Raw genomic sequence first — 21,041 nt, 5'->3', positions numbered from 1 at the left:
AATTAGGACACTATCAAAACTGTTGCACTACTTAAAATTATATATTAGTTCCTAATAGTTACTGACAGAGGAATTCATCAACTCGCATTCTTTTGACTATAAATGAACAAAATCAGCGCAGACAGCTAGTGTGCATAATGGACTGCCTTCATACAATGCTTTCAATGATAATTTCCTTCAAATCTTTATTTTCAATGTAACATTCAAGATGATTGTTGATGCCTTCAATTCTTTATAGTTTCTAGCTGTTGAAGTAGTGAAATCATTTAATTTACACTCTTGGCTGTTTCAGGCATCTCCAAGCCTGAATGCTTGATATTGCACTGAACAACACAGTCTGAATTATTTCTCACCTACTATCAGTGACAAAAATTGCTGCTTTTTCAACACAAACACATGTAACTGACACTATTTAAAAAAAGTTCACTCAAAGCACACTGTTGTGTCTAAAGGCCATGCCAATGTACGCAACAGACGCTAGTTAGAAACTATTCAATGACTGTCTCCTGCCCCAAATGAGTGGAATAGTATCCCAAATAAGCAAAGGGAATCACAGCTATTTTCATGGTTAGTTTTTGTTCTTTAAAACATGTCCGAAATAAGGGGCAGTCCTGATTAACCAATGGCCCAATTCACCAGAATTTACTGTTTTTGGCTAACAATTTGAGTGCACCGAATATACAGTATATATCTGATTAAGGTAGAACTCCCCTCAAAATATTTAAAGATTGTAATTGCTAAAAATCTAATCTAATTCTAATCTGCTTGTAATCTGTGTAGACATAAAAAAAATCTTGGAGCCGGGGAATCAGTTAAACAATATATATTAAAACACCATTTATAAAGCTCCCAGTTTCTATAACAAGGCATGCCATTCCCTCAACAACACACACAAAATGCTAGTAGAACACAGCAGGCTAGGCAGCATCTATAGGGAGAAGTGATGTTGACGTTTTGGGCCGAGACCCTTCGTCAGGACGGATTCTGAGGATCCCAAGCCAGTGATGCCATTCCCTGGCTGTTTGGCAGTGGCTGTTGCTATATGCCCTCTCACTGGGGAATGTTAAGAAACACCAACCTGCAGGAAGTGTTTCATGCATTTGGATTTCTGTAGTGAAATACTCTCACTCACTCACAACCAGTTTCCCGGTATCATAACGCTGCACACGGACAGTTCCAAATGTAAAATCTCAGATAATTATATATTCAACATTCAAGTTAATTCTGAAATATGAGGAATTAATGAGCAGTTCAATTTTGGTTCACTTGCATATCATTTAGATAAATTTATCATTTAATCTAAGCTGTTCTGTCAGTACTAGCAATAATAGTTTTGCTAGGATACCACATGCTTTGAATATATTTATGCTTTCAGAAGTGTGTACAAGTGGCGATTGATGTATAGTGAACTATGTTATGCCTCAGGACTACAAAGGCTTCTGTCAATAGATAAGTTTAATCACCTTGAACAATGCAGCCCATAGAGAAAGGAAGAAATTGATGTATAATTTCTGACACAAAAATTAATAAATAGATAAACTAACTGGCAGTTCTTACAATCATTAAAGATGTTTGAAAATGTGCTAATCGGCATTTTCAGATGGCTGAAGGAATCAGCATCCCAGATTGAACCCACGGAGTGGATAAAATAAAATTCAGTCTGTCCTAAAACTTACATGAGCATCAGTGTCCGACCATGCCTGTTTTATTGTATGTTGATATGCTTAATGCAATATGAATTGATCGTTATGCCAAAAAGTGACATTTGCTAAAGAAAATATTTGTTGAAAAAATGGTGGATTTTTTAAAATTCCTCTTTCAACTTGCAATAATGTGAAGCTCTGTTTTCAAGGCAGATTTCAATCCCTACCATTAGCCAATAGTTCATGTACTGCTAACAAAGTATATTTTAGATTCATAAACAGTTTATACATTGTTTACTTAATCCAAGCCTGCTACAATCTCACTTCATCAAATTGTCGGGAGCACTCTACTCCAGCTCCTCTAGGTTTAAGTTCTGTTATTTAAGGCATTTAGCTAATGATATTGAATACCATGCACCAGAGGAGAGTAAGTGTTGGAGATGAATTAAACCAAACGTTCATTTTCTCTGTGTTGTAATCAACTACATGCACATTCCAACCTTAATGAGAGAATTAATCTTCCTGATCTGTGTGCTTTTAAGAGAATATTGTACATTATATGTACAGATAATGTGTGGGTGTGTTTATATGTTACAGTACATGTTTTGATAATTTAGTTGTTCAATAGTAAACAATAAGAGCAACTTAAATTTTGAAGCATCAATGTTAAAATTTTGTTGTTTTCGAAGTTCAAAGTAAATTTTTTTAATCCAGGTACTATGAGATTCATTTTCCTGCAGGCATTTAGAGTAAATAAAATAAAATCAATTGAAGGCCACACCCAGCAGGGTGGACGAACAATCAAAGTCTAACAGACAACAAGCTGTGCAAATACATGTAATAAAAGAAAAAAAATAAACAATAAATGTCTAGAACATGAGATGCAGAGTCCTTGAAAGTGAGTCAGACCATTCTGTGTTCAATTTCTTCTGATTTGTCATTGCATTCAGGGTTTTCCGACCTAGGGTCCACAGCATTAAAAAGTTAGGAACCCCTGGTTTAGATGTATGTGTGTAAAAAAAAAAGAACATTTCTATAAATATAACCCTGAATCAAATACAGTACAAAAGCTCATAGTTACAAGCCATTACCCTGCTATTTCTGGAGAAGCAGCAAAAGATGCTGGGCAGAATTAGTAACATAATTGGGGGGAAAAATGTTTAGCCTGAAATTAGAATTAATGTTTAGGAGGAGGAGTAGAAAAGAGGTACCTTTCTCCAAAGTTATATTTTGTAGTAATTGCCCGACAAAGTTACTACTAATCATTAGAAAGGAAGATCAAATGGATGAGAGTGAATAAACCCTCCTCCCTCACTACAGTTGAGTGTAAACATGACGCCAACTCTATTTGGGTTTGATTGCTAACAATGGGGGAGAAGATGCATAGGGCACTGATGGACTGAAAATAGATGGAGGCTGACATTTCAACAGTTCAATGACACATTGTCATTTGTTTATTTTTCAAATGCCCATTTTCTTTTGAATTTGAACTTGACAGGACAACTTTGCTCGAACCTGTTTAATTCTTAAGTAACCAAACAACATTGATATATTTCATTAGGATTTGAAAATAGAGATATTGAATGCCACAGATATATAGTTGGCTGTGTCTGTATTGTCATTAGTTTATTGAAGATAAGGGGAATTTTTACAATCTACCTTATGGCTGACATGCCATTTAATGTAAAGGGCAGTTTATGGTCTAGAACTACAAACTAATGATTCAATCACTCCAGAATGCTGATTTCTTGATTTTTTTTCTGTTCACTTGTCTAGTTCAAACTTATTAATTTTAATAATGGTTTTAAATATTTTTCTATTTGCTTTGTTTGGTACCTTCCCTTTTCAGTTCTGAAATGAAGTGGGATTTAATTGAAGAGTACCCAATATTTCCTTCCATTGGGCTAGCCTTTCCTAGTAAAATGCATCAAGTGGCTCTCTTTGAGGACAATCAGGAATTTGTTTACTTAGAGATACAGTGCGGAATAAGCTCGCTGGACCTTTGCACTGCGCCACCCAGCAACCCCGATTTAACCCCAGCCTAATCACAGGACAATCTACAATGACCAGTTAACCTACCCAGTACGTCTTTGGACTGTGGGAGGAAACTGGAGCACTCGGGGAAAACCCAAGCATTCTCTGGGGAGGATGTACAATCCCCTTACAAAGGATGGTAGGACCGAATTCCTTCACCTCGAGCTAAAGTAACATCGCGCGCTCTGCTGCACTACCGTGATGCCCAACTACCTCAATCAATTAGGAGTTCACCCTAATCATCTCAATCAATGATGGAATCCAATTCCCGAATAACCTTTGTGTTAGACCAGCATAGCATAGAAAGGACACTGGTTTCTTTGGTATTTCCCGGCAGTCTACAGAGGGTTGGCCACAAGCTTCCAGCAAATTTCAGGTAGTGGTTTTGGCAGAGATAGTGGCTGGGAGGTTGGTCAGGGTACACGTATTGTCACAAGGAGGAGCTCCCACTGGTTTCATATGATTTTAAAGATAATTAATGCATTCACTTTTCTCGTCTACCTGTAAAACTGAGTTGCCCTTCTCTCTGAGGTAATGTTGAACAGTTATCTTCGTATCACAACCCAGAGGCTATAAACCTGCCTTGGAAGCTGCTCACAACACTTGAAGATAGGACCATAAGACCATTGATTAAGACCATCAGAGTAAAGCTGGGTGTAGACTATTGACTCATCTCCCCATACCTACTCCCCCATTCAGTGAAATCAAAGGCCATCTTGTACCTCAGCACGGCGTACCCACACTCATCCTTCACCTTCCTTTAATATCCAAATATCTGGCAATTCTGTCTTGACCATTTTCAACCCCCAGTGTCTCCACAACTCATTAGCATAGTTTTCCGAAGGTTCACAACGCTTGTGTGAAGAAGTTCTTTCTCATCTCAGTATATTTTAGGGCTTCCCCAGCCAAAGGAATCTGTATCTACTTCCTAGCTTATCTCTGTGAGATAAGACCTGTACATCTGCTTTCAGTGATTCATGTACAAGGACAACTCCATGAATACCAACCTTTTTCGATCTTTCTACATTTAAAAAAAATACCACTTTTCTGGTTTTTTTCTGTTGAAGTAGGTGATTTCATTTTTAACCTATCTTGTCCACAAAACAGGCCCAACATGATTTAACTTCACTAATGTAATTAAGCAGAAAGTAACAGGTTTACATGTAACCGATGGAACAAGACTAAATATTTGTCTTCAATGCAGCATATCTGAGGAACTTGTCAGTAACTTAAACTCAATATTGAGAAATAATAATTGGGTGTCTCAGGGGAAGTGGTTGTGGTTCCTGACTTGACAGCTTCATGTTTTAAATACTTGATTTCCAAGTCAGGATTTTTAAATTTAATTCCAGAGAATGGAATGCAGCTACATCTGTAATACCAAAGCAAACATATTGAAATAGATATTGATTATTCTCCAGTGGTACAGTAGTCTGGATCTCACACTCAAACTCCACAGATTAATATTTGTAGTAATGAAGAATGGAAGGATGATTGCAGAGGATAACTTTGGACATGTTCAGACATTCTGTTCCAACATCTGAACCTGCATCTTAGCCATAAAAGACATTTACTATTAATTGTTACTATATTGACTTAAACACTTTCCTTTCTTATTACTTCAGTCAATTGGTGTAGGGATCCCAAAGGTTAATTTAAGAAAGAGACATCCTAATGCACAGGTAATGTAGTGGAAATAGCATTGATTCTGCACAGCTGCCAATATTGAGGCTGTGGGAAAAAGACTTGGCAAGCTTTATATGCAAAAGGCCTAACAACGGGCCTGCTACCAGAAATATCCTGAAGCATGACTTTGTCTAGATGATAACTAATTAATCTTCTGTTTAGAACTAACATTTCTTGACCCCCTCCCGCCCGCCAAAAAAAAAGCAACAGGCTGCTATATCTGGAAATAGTAATGGTTTAAAAGGGAATTTAACATTGAGAATTAGAGTGGCTGGTTTGTAAATATTGCACTATACCAGGGTTAGTGAATGATAAGTATTGACAATTATTTGCCACAGATACCGCATGCATTCCTCAATTGTCTGATAACCAGGGTATAGATTCTGATTTGGTGATGCAGTTTTCTGCTTTAGGCCAGATCTTGATAAATATGTTTGAAGAGCATGTCACTGGGCATGAAGCTTTCCTGGTTAATGCTGCCTAACCAGCAAGAAAATTGCAGTGTTCATCATATTAGTATATTTGGCTATGAAAGAATTAATTGTTGTATTCATATACTAATACTGCTATAACCTGATATTTGATTTTAAAAATTCTTGATGTATAATTATAAAAAATCCAGAAGTTGAATAGTAGGTTCTGAACATCAACATATATTGTCAAATATATTCATGAATTGTAAACACAAAGTACTCTGCAGATGCTGGGGTCAAAGCAACGCGTACAGCACGCTGGAGGAACTCAGCGGGTCGGGCAGCGTCCATGGAAACGAACAGTCAACGTTGCCCGACCTGCTGAGTTCCTCCGGCATGTTGTACGTGTTGATATTAATGTATTGCTAGTTTTTATCTCTGGCACAACAATTCATTTAGTTCCCCACTTCACCTGCTTCTGCCTAGTTGACTCTTCCCAAGGAGAAAGGCTTGAAAGAGCAACTGGAGTTTCTGTGTCCAATTTTACTGAAAAACACTTTGTAGGCTGTGCCCTCAATTTGCCTGTGGGCATGTGTGTTGCTTAAATCCCCTTTGGCCTAATGACCTGTCTCTTGTGTGGAAGCTTTAAAAGAGAATCTTTTACAGTGTGTTGCCTTGTGACGACACAGAAACAGATTCAGATTTTTTACCAACGTCTAAAATGATGTGAAATTTAGCATTTTGCCTTAACAGTATGGTGCAAAGACATAAGCATATATAACTTAGAAAAATGATAAGGTAGTGTTCATGGGTTTGAGGACAGTTCAAAAATCTGATGGGGGAGGGGAAGCAGCTTCGTCTCAATCATTGAGTGTGGGTCCTCGGCCTCCCCGATTGTAGTAATGAGTGAGGATATCTCCTGGATGATGAGTGCTACCTTCTTGAGGCACCACCACCTGAAGATGCCCTCTTGCCCATGGATGTAATTTGTTAAAAGCATACTAGTGACATACGGAATTTGGCTGACGACGATGGTAAATTCACAGAGATTTTACAGTGATGAACGAGATAATTTAAACCAGATTTGGGCTCGGAAAGCTCGACTAAACCAATTCACTCATCCTTGATAGTTGTCTGCAAAATGATCTTTCATTTGAAATATTCTTAAATAAGTTACAAGATATATGGATTGTCTATTTAAAATTAGTTCCATCAGTGTTTAAATAACAATATTTCTTCTGTATATAGAACAGTATTAAGGGTTTTGTACACTGTCTTTTCTGGCTGGGTTTCCAAGCTTAATTCCCATGCTAATACTGAACCCTTCAACTATAAGACATGCAGCTGTAAAATGTGAGCAATTTTTGGGTCCGGTGTAACTATTTCTCAGCCAGATATTCATCATAATATCGTTTTCATCTCCACTCCAAAGCATTTGCATGAACTTCAGCACGAGTTTATCTAAAACACTAAAGGACAAGTGGAATTTAAATACAGTTTATGGAAATAATTTCCATCATTTCATTTAGAGTGATAACTTTTCTGTGGATTTGCTTGTGTTTGATGTTCGCTACCTTTTTAGACTTTTCTGTAGGTGTTTCTTTGAAGTACTTGCATGGGTGTGTTGTGGAATGCGCTGTTAGCTTGCTGCCTGTTGATACATTTTTTGGTAAGTGCTCGTTGATTAATTGGAATACAGTGGGAGAGACTGAGCAATCCATATTACATTGCTGATAATGACTGCAGGCTGTTACTAATGAGTTTGCTGAATTCAGAATCTCAGATTAATTTTTTTAAAACTGCAATGCGTGGTTGAGTTAATTTCCAAATGCAAGTGATGAATGAGTTCAAGTGTTAACTGAGGCCCACAATCATCCCCTGATGTTTGGTCCCGTTCCCCATTCGAGGGGCTGTTCATGCAAAAGTGAATAAAACTTGTAGCTAACACTTTTGCTCCCAGCCAAAGCTTGTGGCCAACGGCAGGCTTTAACCCTTTGTGAATTTCCATGTTCAGTTCTGGTACTAATTCCTTGTCTTTTGAGGTCCAGTTTCCATGAGTGGGTTCAAGATTCCAATTCCCAAGATTAAACTTGAGTAACAGAAATTATGTTGAAGTCATGTTTGTTGTCATAGGCATAAATACATGTCTATACATAAATCTGCTTGCTGCAGCACCACAGGCACACAGCATCAGATACAAAATATTCACAAGAAAGGCAATAGCATAAATTACGCACAATTTTTACAAGAAAGAACACAATTATTGTCCATTGTAGTGCAAAGTGATCATGGTGTCACTTCAAATTTGTTGCAGAAGTTAAAAAATGTTGATAAAAACACATTAAAACATTTAGTATAAAATAATTGAAATACAGAAAATAGATCATAAAAGAGTCAAATTACCTTCACAGGTCAAGAACCCCAATTTAAATGAACGACCAATCCAATGCCACGTGTAACTTGTTTAGGGTCGGAGAGGCAATTTCTCGTTAATGTAGAGTCCAGGAGCACAGTGGTGTAAGAGATACAGTGGCATCTAACACTTAAAAGAGGTTCTTATGTTTCAGAAGTTCCTTTTGGAAGTACTGGCATTAACCTCATTACTTATATTGCTATGGAACACTAGCTAATAAAATAATTTGATCTGGCTTATTGTACCTGGCCAACATAAGCCGATCTGGTTGTTTCAAATAACCATCATAAAATGGCCAGTCTCTTCCTCTGTAATTCATCAGTTTTATTTTGTTGCTGTTTTGCAATTGCTTCTGACTTTCAGCTTTTTCTCCCCCCACCCCCCATGAATACGTGTATCGGAATGTGACATGACCTGCTCACTGGATCGTACCTTGATGCATGCTGCATGGTTGGTAATATAATGGAGTCTTTTGTGCATGGAACTGCTGTCATTTCATTCTGTGTCACTAGTTTTTTTTTAATGAGGGTGATCTGTACAGTGACATGTACAAAGCCCAGACCTCCTTTGTTATATCAGGTGCAACTATTCAGTGGAATTGCGGCCTGTAGATTCTCTGCAGGAATGAACCAGAACATTGCTACATTGGGCAGAACCAAGAAGAGTCTCCTTGATCCACAGATAAAGGCTGCATTGGCCGCTAATCCACTTTAAGTTGCAATATTTAGTATAAGTTTTGCTGATGCTATAGGAATCACAAGCACGATTGGCATATTGTAAGCAACATATTTGTTTTTATTGTTCACTTAGATGAAAGCACAACAATTTGATAGGATCTTGAGTTGCATAATTGAGCTAGGATTAATGGTGCTAAGGTTTATTGTTTTGACTATCTCTAGTAAATGTCTGTTGCATGCTCTGGATTTGAACGAGTTGGAGTCACCCTGTTGGCGAGCAAATCCTCATTCGTTTCTCGTTCACTTCAATCCATATTCTCACCTAATTCATTATCTTAACACTCCCATTTCTGACAGTTTCATAATGAATTCCTTTCAATTTCTATGTGCAAGGAGTTGCATTGAACAGCAGTGACAGCTGAGATTACAAGAAAAACAATTTTCTCTACCATTCAGAATGCAACTACCCTGTACAGATAAATTGTACAGTTCCAAATGAAAATTGGAAAGCCTTTCTGTTTAGGAACTTGAATCCACACTTCACTGCTGATCGTGATTCGTTTTCCATTAGCTGTGCCTTGTAATCCTGCAACTCTCCTGTGTGAAATAATTTCCAAAGTAAAATCCAAGTCAAATTGCTAAAACCCGACTGCACATTTGGCATTAAGAAGTGATGCCAACAGTCTCATAAATGTTCCCTGCAATCCCAGTGGGATAGTTAAAATGGATTACCTGACTCCACTGTTGCTTATAGTTAGTAGAAATTAATTTTATTGAGCTTTGCTCTTAATGCATCATAAATTGAATAAGACATACCAATAAAATGTGTTGAAGCATCACTGTAAATTGGAAAAAAGATGAGATAATAACAGAGAATTTTTTTTATAAGGAATTGATGGTTGCCAACGGATTTGGCTAACAAATTGAAACTTTTAGCCTGGGTTGTATAAAATAAAGTTGTGCTCTTGTGATTTTGAGAACATATTGTCTTTATTGTACTAGGTAATAGCAATTAATTCATCAAATAGAAAATATAAGCATTGCTGGTATGTTTCATACTATTTGTTACATAAAGTTAAATATCAGAATAATTAGTTGTGATAGCACAATGCCTATGGGTGTTAACATGGGGCAAAGTTTAATCTGTAATCAGCAGCCATATATGCCAAAACAATTATCTTAAAAGAAAAAAAATAATTTTATATATATATAAAAAAACATAAGTCAAGCTTAATATTACATGGAGAAATATTTTCCTAAACAAGTCTCAGTTGTATCAGCTGTTAATCTTTTATTGCACATCTTTATTAAGAAAGAAAAGAAAAATATATCTGTGCTTTACTGGTTCAGAACCAAATGTTGAACTTGGTGTCAACTTATATTTACCACTTATTTTTTGATGATTATTTCTTTCGGTTCAGAATCCCAAATCTCAGGAGCCGGTCACTTTGGATTTTCTAGATGCTGAACTGGAGAATGAAATTAAGGTTGAGGTAAGATGATCTTGAAAGCCCAGTAGCTACCAAGAGTGGTATGTCAAAGCATTTCAACTCTGTAAAGTCTGGATTCACTTTACATACACCAAATATATGAACAGATTCAGATGCAAATCTCCTCTTTTTTATTGGCCCTTTGTGTCGTACAGGTATTGTGTTTACTTGACGAATCTTTGCAGGCTTCTTATTGAATGTGACAGCTTGTCTGTGTAATTATGAACAGACCGTGCCTGGAAAACCTTCAGCAATGAAGAGTCAAAAACCCCAGGGCTAACCACTTGGTAGATCGGATTAGTAAACTGTAGTGGCTGGTCAAATACCGCAAATGGATATGTGGAACTGCCTAGTTACTATGGGTGTTAAGATTGTTTCATTCAGTTGTGATGCATTATTCTGTACTTTAAAAAAAGTTATTCCTTCCAAATTTTTTTTGCTCGTACTAAAATGAATGCAAGCTGGTCAAGGTGAGGTGCAGCGGTTTTGCTGGCAGAACCTACTCTCTCCTTGGCATTACGGGGGCTGCAAAGAGAAGAGCCATCAGGACCGTCACAGAGGCTGCTGAGCGATCTTCCAGATGGCTATGGATCAAGACGTATGGCCTGTGAACCAATGCTGTTGGCGCCTGATCAGCCCTGGCGGGGTCAGCTGGGTGACAGGGTCTTGATACCGAAAGACCCGAGACGCTCGGCGACCCCCGGTTACATCACTGATGATGTGCCCCAGCACATCCTAGGGTCTCAGCATGAAGCTTAGTTGCGGATCTGCTAAATAAAACAAAATGTGAATAAAACCCTCACCTAGCTTTTGTAATGAACATTGGCAGATTTATACAACTTTTATCCTCCCTAAATATTTGTTAGATGCAGACGGAAGGACCAGATGTGATGATCTAGAACTGCCTTGGCTTTAGTACCAAGTTCAACTGCAGAGCAAAAGACCAGATGTGTTGACACTCAGTCAGTACTTCTGTGCTGCATTAGTCATTAAGATGTTTTGAGTTTGCAAATCCAGGGGAAGTACAGCTTATTCCCTGACAAATCAGTGGCTGTAAGAAAGTGCAAGCTGAAGATATCAACTGGAGTGTTAGGATATGCTTTGCTAATACTTACTATTGATAAAACATCATTCTGTCTCCCTTTAATTAACCATGCACAGAATTCTCCCTCCTCCTACTAATCAGTTATGATCATCTATGATATCTCTAATTCCTGACAATATTCTTACCGATTCATTATTATGCTATTTAGTGATAAGCTAGAAGTGGACTGCTCTCTGCTTTTCATTCCCTGCCTCATGGATTTAGCAGTAAACAAGCTTTGGGAATAGCTCCATTGAGCACTATGTGATGTAAGGGCTGCAAAGTAGTTTGCACGGAACTGGTAGGTGCAAATTTATTATTTTTCTGTCTTTTAGATACGACACAGTATGATCGAAGGACAAAATGGAGAGAGGACCCTAGACACACTGATCAAATCTTATGATGAGGTACAGTCTACTGCTAATGGGTTATTTAATTGGCCTCTGGTGATTTTGTTCAGAAAGCATACATGAATTGAAAAAGGATCTGGTGCATTTGCAATGGCCATGGGATTGACTTTGATGGCACAGAGCTATTGTGCCGTGCCAGTGGCTTTTGGGACAGCCTGTTAAAGGAAGCCATTGAAATAAAACTAGAGGAAAAGAATGTTAACAAACACGAATCTTCCCTCTAAGAATGAACTGGAATTCAATTGAAAACAAGGTGGGATAGCTGAAACCTTATAGGGTAACCAGTCAGGAGCAATAGGCGATGGGGATATAAATACCAGCAGAATAGACGCACCCTGCCATCATCCCTGAAGAAGATGGCAAAGTTTGTCAATGAAACGTCAATAATAATCGATACTTGTACCCGGCTGGAAGCCTGAGAAGTGTTTATTCGTCATACATGAATTGCTTGAAGTAAGGAATAAGCAGTGATCTTTATTCTTGATTATTTATGGAGTTTTGGAGCTGAAAAATGTGATACTAAAAATTTAATCTTCACTGCAAGCATCAAGAAGGTTATGTTATTAGGGCATTGGTGTTGAATAGATGTAATGCCAGGACATGCTTTGTTAATCTTTGCTAATGATAGAACATTGTCCACTATTCTGCCTCCCTACAGTTAGAGATGTACATAATCTTTTTTCTTTCTTTCATTTCTTCTGAGGGATTGATCTTCCAAGGATCTGGCTCCTCCCGCACTTCCAACCCTTCGGTTTCTCATTGCTACTTTGCATTACTGTGTTGAGGGAGGATTCACTTTGGGCTGTCTCAAGGAAGTGAAGGACATATATGAATGCATTTTTCAGTTCATAAATTATAACAATGAAAAGGATATTGAAAGTGATGTTATATTCATTATTAATGATTATTGCTTGTTTTTCCAGAGATATATTGACAAAGGAACTCGAACATACACATGGACTCTCGTAAATAGTACAGATTATAGGTAAGGGGATCCAATCAGTTTTGGCTGAATTGACCCTATTTATTTTTGTTTGTTTTGGAGGGAACGCAGTTAGTTTTAAGGGTGGTTTTATGAATGGTTGGGACTGGTTTCATATGGATTTCCAGTAGGTTAACTTTTCTGTTTGTCTTTTGAGTGATGCATGGTCTGTTCAAAAGCAACACAATAAGAGATTTGTGTAAATGATCTGCATGCTGAGTATGCAGTAGTGAGGTCATTTAAAGCTACTTGTCTTCATGCCAGAAGTCTGTGCAGTGCATTAATCTTCCTTAGGCCATTATAAATGTACCTCAGGTCTCCTTTTCAATGTTACCTCAAAACAAATTATTTCTCACATCTGTGAAGACATCTGTGAAGAAAAGACCATTTCTCAGCGAGAGTCAGGTGGCTGGCGAGGGAAAGAAATGTGTCTCACTTCTCCATTATTATTTATTTATCTATTTAACGATTCAGTTGGCTCTTCCAGCCTACGAACCATGCCACCCCAGCGAACCCCAATGTAAACACAGGACAATTTACAATGACCAATTAACCTACCCAGTCTTTGGACTGTGGGGGGAAGCCAGGACATCTGGGGAAAACTTGTGCTTTCCTCCGGGAGGATGGGCAGAGGCTCCTTACAGAACGGTGCTGGAATTGAACTTCGAGCTGTGGAATGCCCTGAGCTGCAGTAGCATCACGCTCACCACTAGGGGTGTGACTGAATGCCTGTCTGAGATCGTGGTTCGGGTACAATGTATAGTCAATGCAAAGGGAGCTTCATTCTGCATCTTACTCATGTCCAACTTGCAACTGCTTGGAGCTGAAACTGAGGCTGTCATTCTGAAGAAAGTCTCTGCACGTAGGGATTTGCTCCACCAGTAGGCTGGAAAGTCTTTCCTTGGAACTTAAGCTTCTACTTCAGGCTTTTAGCTATTTTGGACCAATGAGAACTACAGTGGTGCAACAATTTAACTTAAGGGAATTATAGTCCTCATGAAAGAGAATTGGGGGCCTCCTGTGCCTCTGAGTACTGCACCATATACACTATGCAACTTTCCCTTCGTAAGTCAGCTCCAAGGTGAGACTCCATGGATCTTATGAAGTGGAATAACAGTTGTTCATCTTGGTTTCCTTTCCTGTTACGTTGCCTGTATTTTCTGATTATTTCTCTGGAGAACTACCTTGACGATACAGTTATGTTTGCTGTTTCTCATGTCCTGCATTCATTTGCAATAACAATTGTGCTGTGCCTGAATGAAGGTTGTGTGTAAAATGGCAACGATTGTGCTAAATGCTTCACTAGCACTACAGATTATGAACCTTGCATTAAAGTACCTTTACAACATGACTACCTTTGTTTACTTCTTGATACGAGTTATCGGACTTGGAGGCAGTTATTAAGGATTTAAATGACTTTATTGTCACAATTAGCAACGTTCTGAAAAAATACAAAATCCCTTCTCTTGGTCTGATTCTTATGGTAGAATACTTGGCATCAGAAAAATAAACTGTACACATTTCACTTTAGTGCCCTTGTCAACAAGCAACTAGGTTTCTCGTTATCTCTTCAGCTGCATGCTTCAACCCGATCTCTGCCTACTCCCGCTGATTATATTCCTGCTCCTCAGTTAGCTTAGAGAAACTTGGTGCAGCTCACACTCCAAGCTGTTTCCAAAGTGTACGCGCCTGCTCCTGCCCAATTGGCCAATATCAAATCAGCAGAGACTGAGTGGAAGTTTTTAAACATGAACAAGTAAAAGACATCTCATACCCATGCAACTCATGCAGCTTGTAGTTTAATCCAAATACCGTTGTTCTTTGCTCCTTGTTTGATGATGTTTGTCAAGATTGACGGCAATGTTTTTTCCCTCTCTTCTCTCCTATTACAATTTTTGTAATAGCTTGTGGCGACCCATTTCCTGGCACATCCGAACCGGCTCACAATTAGATAGCCTACGGGGGTTTGCGAGCACAGAGCTTGGGAGCCTCTGCGCCACGGGGGGCAGGTTGAGGGAGGCTTAAAAGTGAGGCTGAGGATTTCGAATAAAGTTTTTTTCCTTCGACTGCAGTTACCGACTCCATGTCGTAATTTTAGCGCTGCGTGTAGCACACCGCTACAAGCTCTCCTTAAAACACGGCTATGTTTTGGTATATATTTGTGTCAGGCATTGGTGTGGAGATGAAGTGGCTGTCGGTCACATATAAATCCTGACTACTATTGTTTTCAAGCTATTTAACCACGCAATATATCACAACCTCATATGCTCCTCACCTCAGTGATGGTGTAAGCTTCCAGGTTGGATTGTAGAATAACGAGAGCAGATTCTCTAGTTGCTTTTCTATTTCATCGCCAGACGGGATCCAAAAGAATGTTCAAAACTGAGGAAAAATAAACTATAAGCATTCACCGGGTCTGGGAAGTGAAACAAAGTTAATATTTCACATCAAAGGCCCTTCATTTGACCCTGCTCTTTGATTTAGTATTTGAATTTGGTTTCTCTTTCCACAGATGCATCCTAACTTGCTGAGTATTTCCAGCATTTTCCGTTCTTATTCCACATTGATTAATATAGATTGGGCTTCCCTCTGAACATAAAGAATACTCTCATAGTTTAAAATCTGTTTTCATTATGCCAAAGATTTTTTCCCCAAAGTATTTCTGTGTGACTATTCAGGCGAAAGAGTGTTGAGTCATTAATGTTTCTGCAAGTCTGCCCTACAGGGTGAAAGCAGGGCATTCGCACGTAACTAGAGATAGTTGATCGTTCAGTGATGTAACAGCTCTAGGTGTGATCATACAAATGCGTTACTCTCCCAGAACATTTTCTTCAGTGTTATTTGTGGAATAAAATTATAAGTGGATATGTGGATAAGGTTATAAGTAAGCTTTAACTAAACTGTTTTGTCATTGGTCTGATTTCTTAATGTTTAACCATATAACAATCACAGCACGGAAACAGGCCATCTCGGCCCTCCTAGTCCATGCCGAACTCTTAATCTCACCTAGTCCCACCTACCCGCACTCAGCCCATAACCCTCCACTCCTTTCCTGTCCATATACCTATCCAATTTTACCTTAAATGACACAACTGAACTGGCCTCTACTTCTACAGGAAGCTCATTTCTCACAGCTATCACTCCCTGAGTAAAGAAATACCCCCTCGTGTTTCCCTTAAACTTTTGCCCCCTAACTCTCAAATCATGTCCTCTCGTTTGAATCTCCCCTATTCTCAATGGAAACAGCCTATTCACGTCAACTCTATCTATACCTCTCAAAATTTTAAATACCTCGATCAAATCCCCCCTCAACCTTCTACGCTCCAATGAAAAGAGACCTAACTTGTTCAACCTTTCTCAGTAACTTAAGTGCTGAAACCCAGGTAACATCCTAGTAAATCGTCTCTGCACTCTCTCTAATTTATTGATATCTTTCCTATAATTTGGTGACCAGAACTGCACAGAATATTCTAAATCTGGCCTTACCAATGCCTTGTACAATTTTAACATTACATCCCAACTTCTGTACTCAATGCTCTGATCTATAAAGGCCAGCATTCCAAAAGCCTTCTTCACCACCCTATCTACATGAGACTCCACCTTCAGGGAACTATGCACTGTTATTCCTAGATCTCTCTGTTCCTCTGCATTCCTCAATGCCCTACCATTTACCCTGTATGTTCTATTTGGATTATTCCTGCCAAAATGTAGAACCTCACACTTCTCAGCATTAAACTCCATCTGCCAACGTTCAGCCCATTCTTCTAACCGGCATAAATCTCCCTGCAAGCTTTGAAAACCCACCTCATTATCCACAACACCTCCTACCTTAGTATCATCTGCATACTTACTAATCCAATTTACCACCCCATCATCCAGATCATTTATGTATATTGCAAACAACATTGGGCCCAAACAGATCCCTGAGGCACCCCGCTAGTCACCGGCCTCCATCCCGATAAACAATTATCCACCACTACTCTCTGGCATCTCCCATCTAGCCACTGTTGAATCCATTTTATTACTCCAGCATTAATACCTAATGACTGAACCTTCTTAACTAACCTTCCATGTGGAACTTAGTCAAAGGCTTTGCTGAAGTCCATATAGACTACATCCACTGCCTTACCCTCGTCAGCATTCCTCGTAACTTCTTCAAAAAATTCAATAAGGTTTGTCAAACATGACCTTCCACGCACAAATTCATGCTGGCTACTCCTAATCAGATCCTGTTTATCCAGATAATTATTAATACTATCTCTAAGAATACTTTCCATTACTTTACCCACCACTGATGTCAAACTGACAGGTCTACAATTGCTAGGCTTACTTCTAGAACCCTTTTTAAACAATGGAACCACATGAGCAATACGCCAATCCTCCAGCACAATCCCCGTTTCTAATGACATCCTAAAGATCTCCTCAGAGCTCCTGCTATCTCTACACAAACTTCCCTCAAGGTCCTGGGGAATATCCTGTCAGGACCTGGAGATTTATCCACTTTTAAATTTTTTTAAAAGCGTCAGTACTTCCACCTCTTTAATTGTCATAGGTTCCATAACTTCCTTACTTGTTTCCCACACCTTACACAATTCAATATCCTTCTCCTTAGTGAATACCAAAGAGAAGAAATCGTTCAAAATCTCTCCCATCTCCCTCAGCTCCACACATAGCTGAACACTCTGATTCTCTAAGGGGCCAATTTTATCCCTCACTATCCTCTTGCTTTTAATATAACTGTAGAAACCTTTCGGATTTACTTTCACCTTATTTGCCAAACCAACCTCGTATCTTCTTTTAGCTTTTCTAATCTCTTTCTTAAGAATCCTTTTACATTCTTTATATTCCTCGAGCAATTCCTTTACTCCATGCTGCCTATATCTATTGTAGACATCCCTCTTTTTCCGAACCAAATTTCTAATATCCCTTGAAAACCATGGTGCTTTCAAACCTTTAACCTTTCCTTTCAACCTAACAGGAACATAAAGATTACTTAAAAAGAACTCTAAATCAGGAATGGGAAGGAGAATAACTGGCAAATTGAATTGGATTTGTGTATCATAATTTGAGAGGCAGTCCCACCATTGTATTTGATATAAATGACTTAACTGGTTTCTAAATGTTATCTTCCCTAAATAGGGAATTTCAGGAGATTGACTTATCAACATTAAAGCAAAGGTCTTCAATGCCAATTATCTGTTTTTATGATCTTTTATTAGTTTTTCAGAGTAGTCACATTTTCACCAGCACAATCTCCACCATCAATTCAGTAGCACAAGTGCAGTGGTGTGACTAGCTTTCAGGATCATTGCTTAGTGTTTGACTACCAACCATCTATTGTACCCAGTCAAATACTAGAAAGGATGAGGATTGATGATGAAGGTGACAATGCTGAGGGTGAGTTTGAAGCTCCTTTATTTGGTTTTGACAGGGGTCTTGCTGAGCTGAGAATGATGTAGAACTGGCATGGTACAAAGTTGTTGGAAATTCATGTTAATCCTTTGCGTGACTCATTGACTTGTGAGATGAACAGGAAGTGTTACATCTGAAGCTGCCTTTTTAGTGTAGTCTTGGCATATTGTCACTTCTAACTTTGGAGATGTGGGAATTGACACAATTGCTTTTTGGTAGTTGTTTCTGGAATATGTTCTTAAATTGACTTTCTATGACAATTTAAAAACTCACTCTGGGTGATATTTCTTAATCAGAATTGTGAAATGTTTGATTTGGCTATATCTCCGCATATCACTGCAGAATATAGCTAAAAGAATTGCATCTAAGGCTCTCCTTTAACCCAAGAAACAGGAATTCTTAATGAAGACCCATAAAGGAATCGAACTCACACAAGGGGTGCATTGTATTAGGTGTGGCAAAGGGCACAGACCTGGTGTTCTTAACCTCGATAGATGAACATCACCTAAAGCTATCATCATGAAGCTTAATCCAGAAAGAAGTTGGTACATTTGTAATAGCAGCAGATTGGTGATTGAAGATGTGATTCTGAAACAGGAGTGTTTATCTGGAAGGGATTTGTTGACATTTAAGTAAATCTGCTTGTTGCCCATATTGTTCTGTCAGCCTTCAATGTAAGTGGAACACAGGATACATCAGGGGATTCTGATTCAGTTGGCGTATTTCAGAAGATAGCTAAGAAAGTCTGGGGAAAAAAACTGAAGCACTCCGCAGATCAAGCAGGATATGTGATGAGTAAAAAAAGGAGCTTGTTTTTGAGTTGATCCTGAAACCATAATTTTGTTTCCCTTTCCCCAGATGCTCACTAAACTTCTGTTTATTTCCAGCATGTAATGTTTTTAAAGTATCAGCACCATCTTGCTTTCAGTTGAGGGGGATATAGTTATCACAAAAGGAAAAAGCTCTTGTTTTCAGCTGGATTGCCATTTTGGTTTAAACCACTGTGCCAGGGAATATTAACATATTAACTCTTGGGTTTGCTACCATTAGTCCACAGGGACTGGTGTGGGAACATTAACGTAAGAGTGTTTCACAGGGCAACAATGCTGTCTTTTATTGATATGGTTTCTTGTGCACTTCTTACCCACATGATGAGTACATTCACTGGCCGCCTTATTAGATACCTCTTGTACCTAATAAAGTGACCACTGAATGTATGTTTATGGTCTCCTGTGGCCGTAGCACATCCAATTCCACCTTTGACATGATGTGTGTTCAGAGATGCTTCTCTCTGCAGCATCACATGTTTGCAACCAGCCAGGTGAGAGGTGTCGAAGTTGGTCCACTCCGCCTGAACTCCAGGGGCGGTGTGACCCTGCATCCATGCTGGAGCCGGTGCTGCCCTCTAGTGCCTGCTGTTACGTACTCGTGACACATGACAGTGGGGCCCTTGTCATGTGACTGGGGTTGAAGCTGTACTGGACTTGAGGTGATGGTCTTGTGATGGTGGAATGATGTCATTTTCCCGCCAGTAGAGATCATGTGATGGGTTTTTTTTACAGGTTATAAAAGGTAGACCCCACCCTGTGAGGAGGGGCAGTTCGTGGCTGGATTTGCCAAGTTGACTTCATGCCACTGCGTGTTTGAAGTGATGACGCAGTTTAGCTGAAGGATGAAGTTTTTATTTAATGCCTAAAGTTTAAAAGGTCATTGCCAGCAGGTTCTTTATGATTCTGTTAGTTTGAGAATTAGAGGGGAGTGAAGATTCAAAGTTGGAAGTTAAAGATCGAGGAGAATCGCTTTCTACGGTGAAACGGGGGCGACCTTTGTTTGATCCTTATTTGGAAGGATTTCGTTGACTATCTTCGTGTTAATCCCTGGGTTTACCAGAAAGGATTGAGGATAGTGAGGAAGGAAAGGTCAGTGCCTTTAAGCCGTTCTGTTTCGTAAATTCTTCGTGGGAAGTTCGACGTCAGGGATCGAAGCAAGCGACGTGAAAGAGAACCTAAATCGTCCTATAAAGTCTCTCCTTTTAAATGGACTGTGAGCATATCGAACTTTTGGCAATACCACTTTAAAGAACTGTTTTGGAATATCACTTTACGAACTGTTTGACAGCCGCTCAGCAGCTGTTTCCGGTTACGGTAGTGTTTGTTTACTTTTGGGGGGTTTGTTTTCTGTGTTTACTAAACGTGTTGTTTGTTATAAGAAACCCTTGCCGAACTCATATATTTATTGTTGCCTGAATACGTAACACTGCTCAGCAGAAGACAAAATGTGTTGTGTTTTCAACTGCAGACGGCTGCAACATTCATGGACTCAGGGACTAGCACTTTTTTTTGTATGACTGTATTTTACTGATGTCTTATATGTGCTATTGGGCCTTGTGTTGTGTATGACTGTTGGTACTGTGTTATGCACCTTAGCCCTGGAGTAACACCTTTTCCTTTGACTGTATTCATGTGTGGTTGAACGATAATTAAACTCAACTTCTGCACACCACTGTTGTAATACATGATTACTTGAGCTACTGTTCCCTTCCTGTCAGCTTGAACCAGTCTGACCATTCTCCTCTCACCTCTCTCATTAACAAGGAACTTTTGCCCACAGAATCGCCACTCGCTGAATGTTTTTTTTGTTTCTTACACCATTTCTGTAAACTCTAGAGACTTGTGTGTGAAAATCAGTAATTTCTGAGATACTCAACCCCCGCCCCCCCCGGCTGGCACTCACAATCAAGGTCACTTAGATCACACTTATTCTCCTTTCTCGAGTTTAGTCTAAAAACAAGAGAACA

General features: G+C 39.0%; 1 protein-coding gene across 1 annotated transcript in view; it reads left to right on the top strand.

Moving 5' to 3' along the window:
* The window catches only part of LOC132403692 (voltage-dependent calcium channel subunit alpha-2/delta-1), a 728,052-nt gene that overhangs the window by 592,668 nt on the left and 114,343 nt on the right, over positions 1–21,041 (top strand). The window contains exons 21-23 of the mRNA XM_059987267.1: positions 10,288–10,359; positions 11,776–11,847; positions 12,774–12,835. Of these exons, the coding sequence (XP_059843250.1) occupies positions 10,288–10,359; positions 11,776–11,847; positions 12,774–12,835 (206 nt within the window). The remainder of the gene's footprint in view (positions 1–10,287; positions 10,360–11,775; positions 11,848–12,773; positions 12,836–21,041) is intronic.

The sequence above is a fragment of the Hypanus sabinus genome, chromosome 13 (assembly GCF_030144855.1).
Source record: "Hypanus sabinus isolate sHypSab1 chromosome 13, sHypSab1.hap1, whole genome shotgun sequence".
Classification (NCBI taxonomy): Eukaryota; Metazoa; Chordata; class Chondrichthyes; order Myliobatiformes; family Dasyatidae; genus Hypanus; species Hypanus sabinus.
The sequence above is the reverse complement of the archived record's forward strand: the minus strand, read 5'-3'. Positions and strand labels throughout refer to the sequence as shown.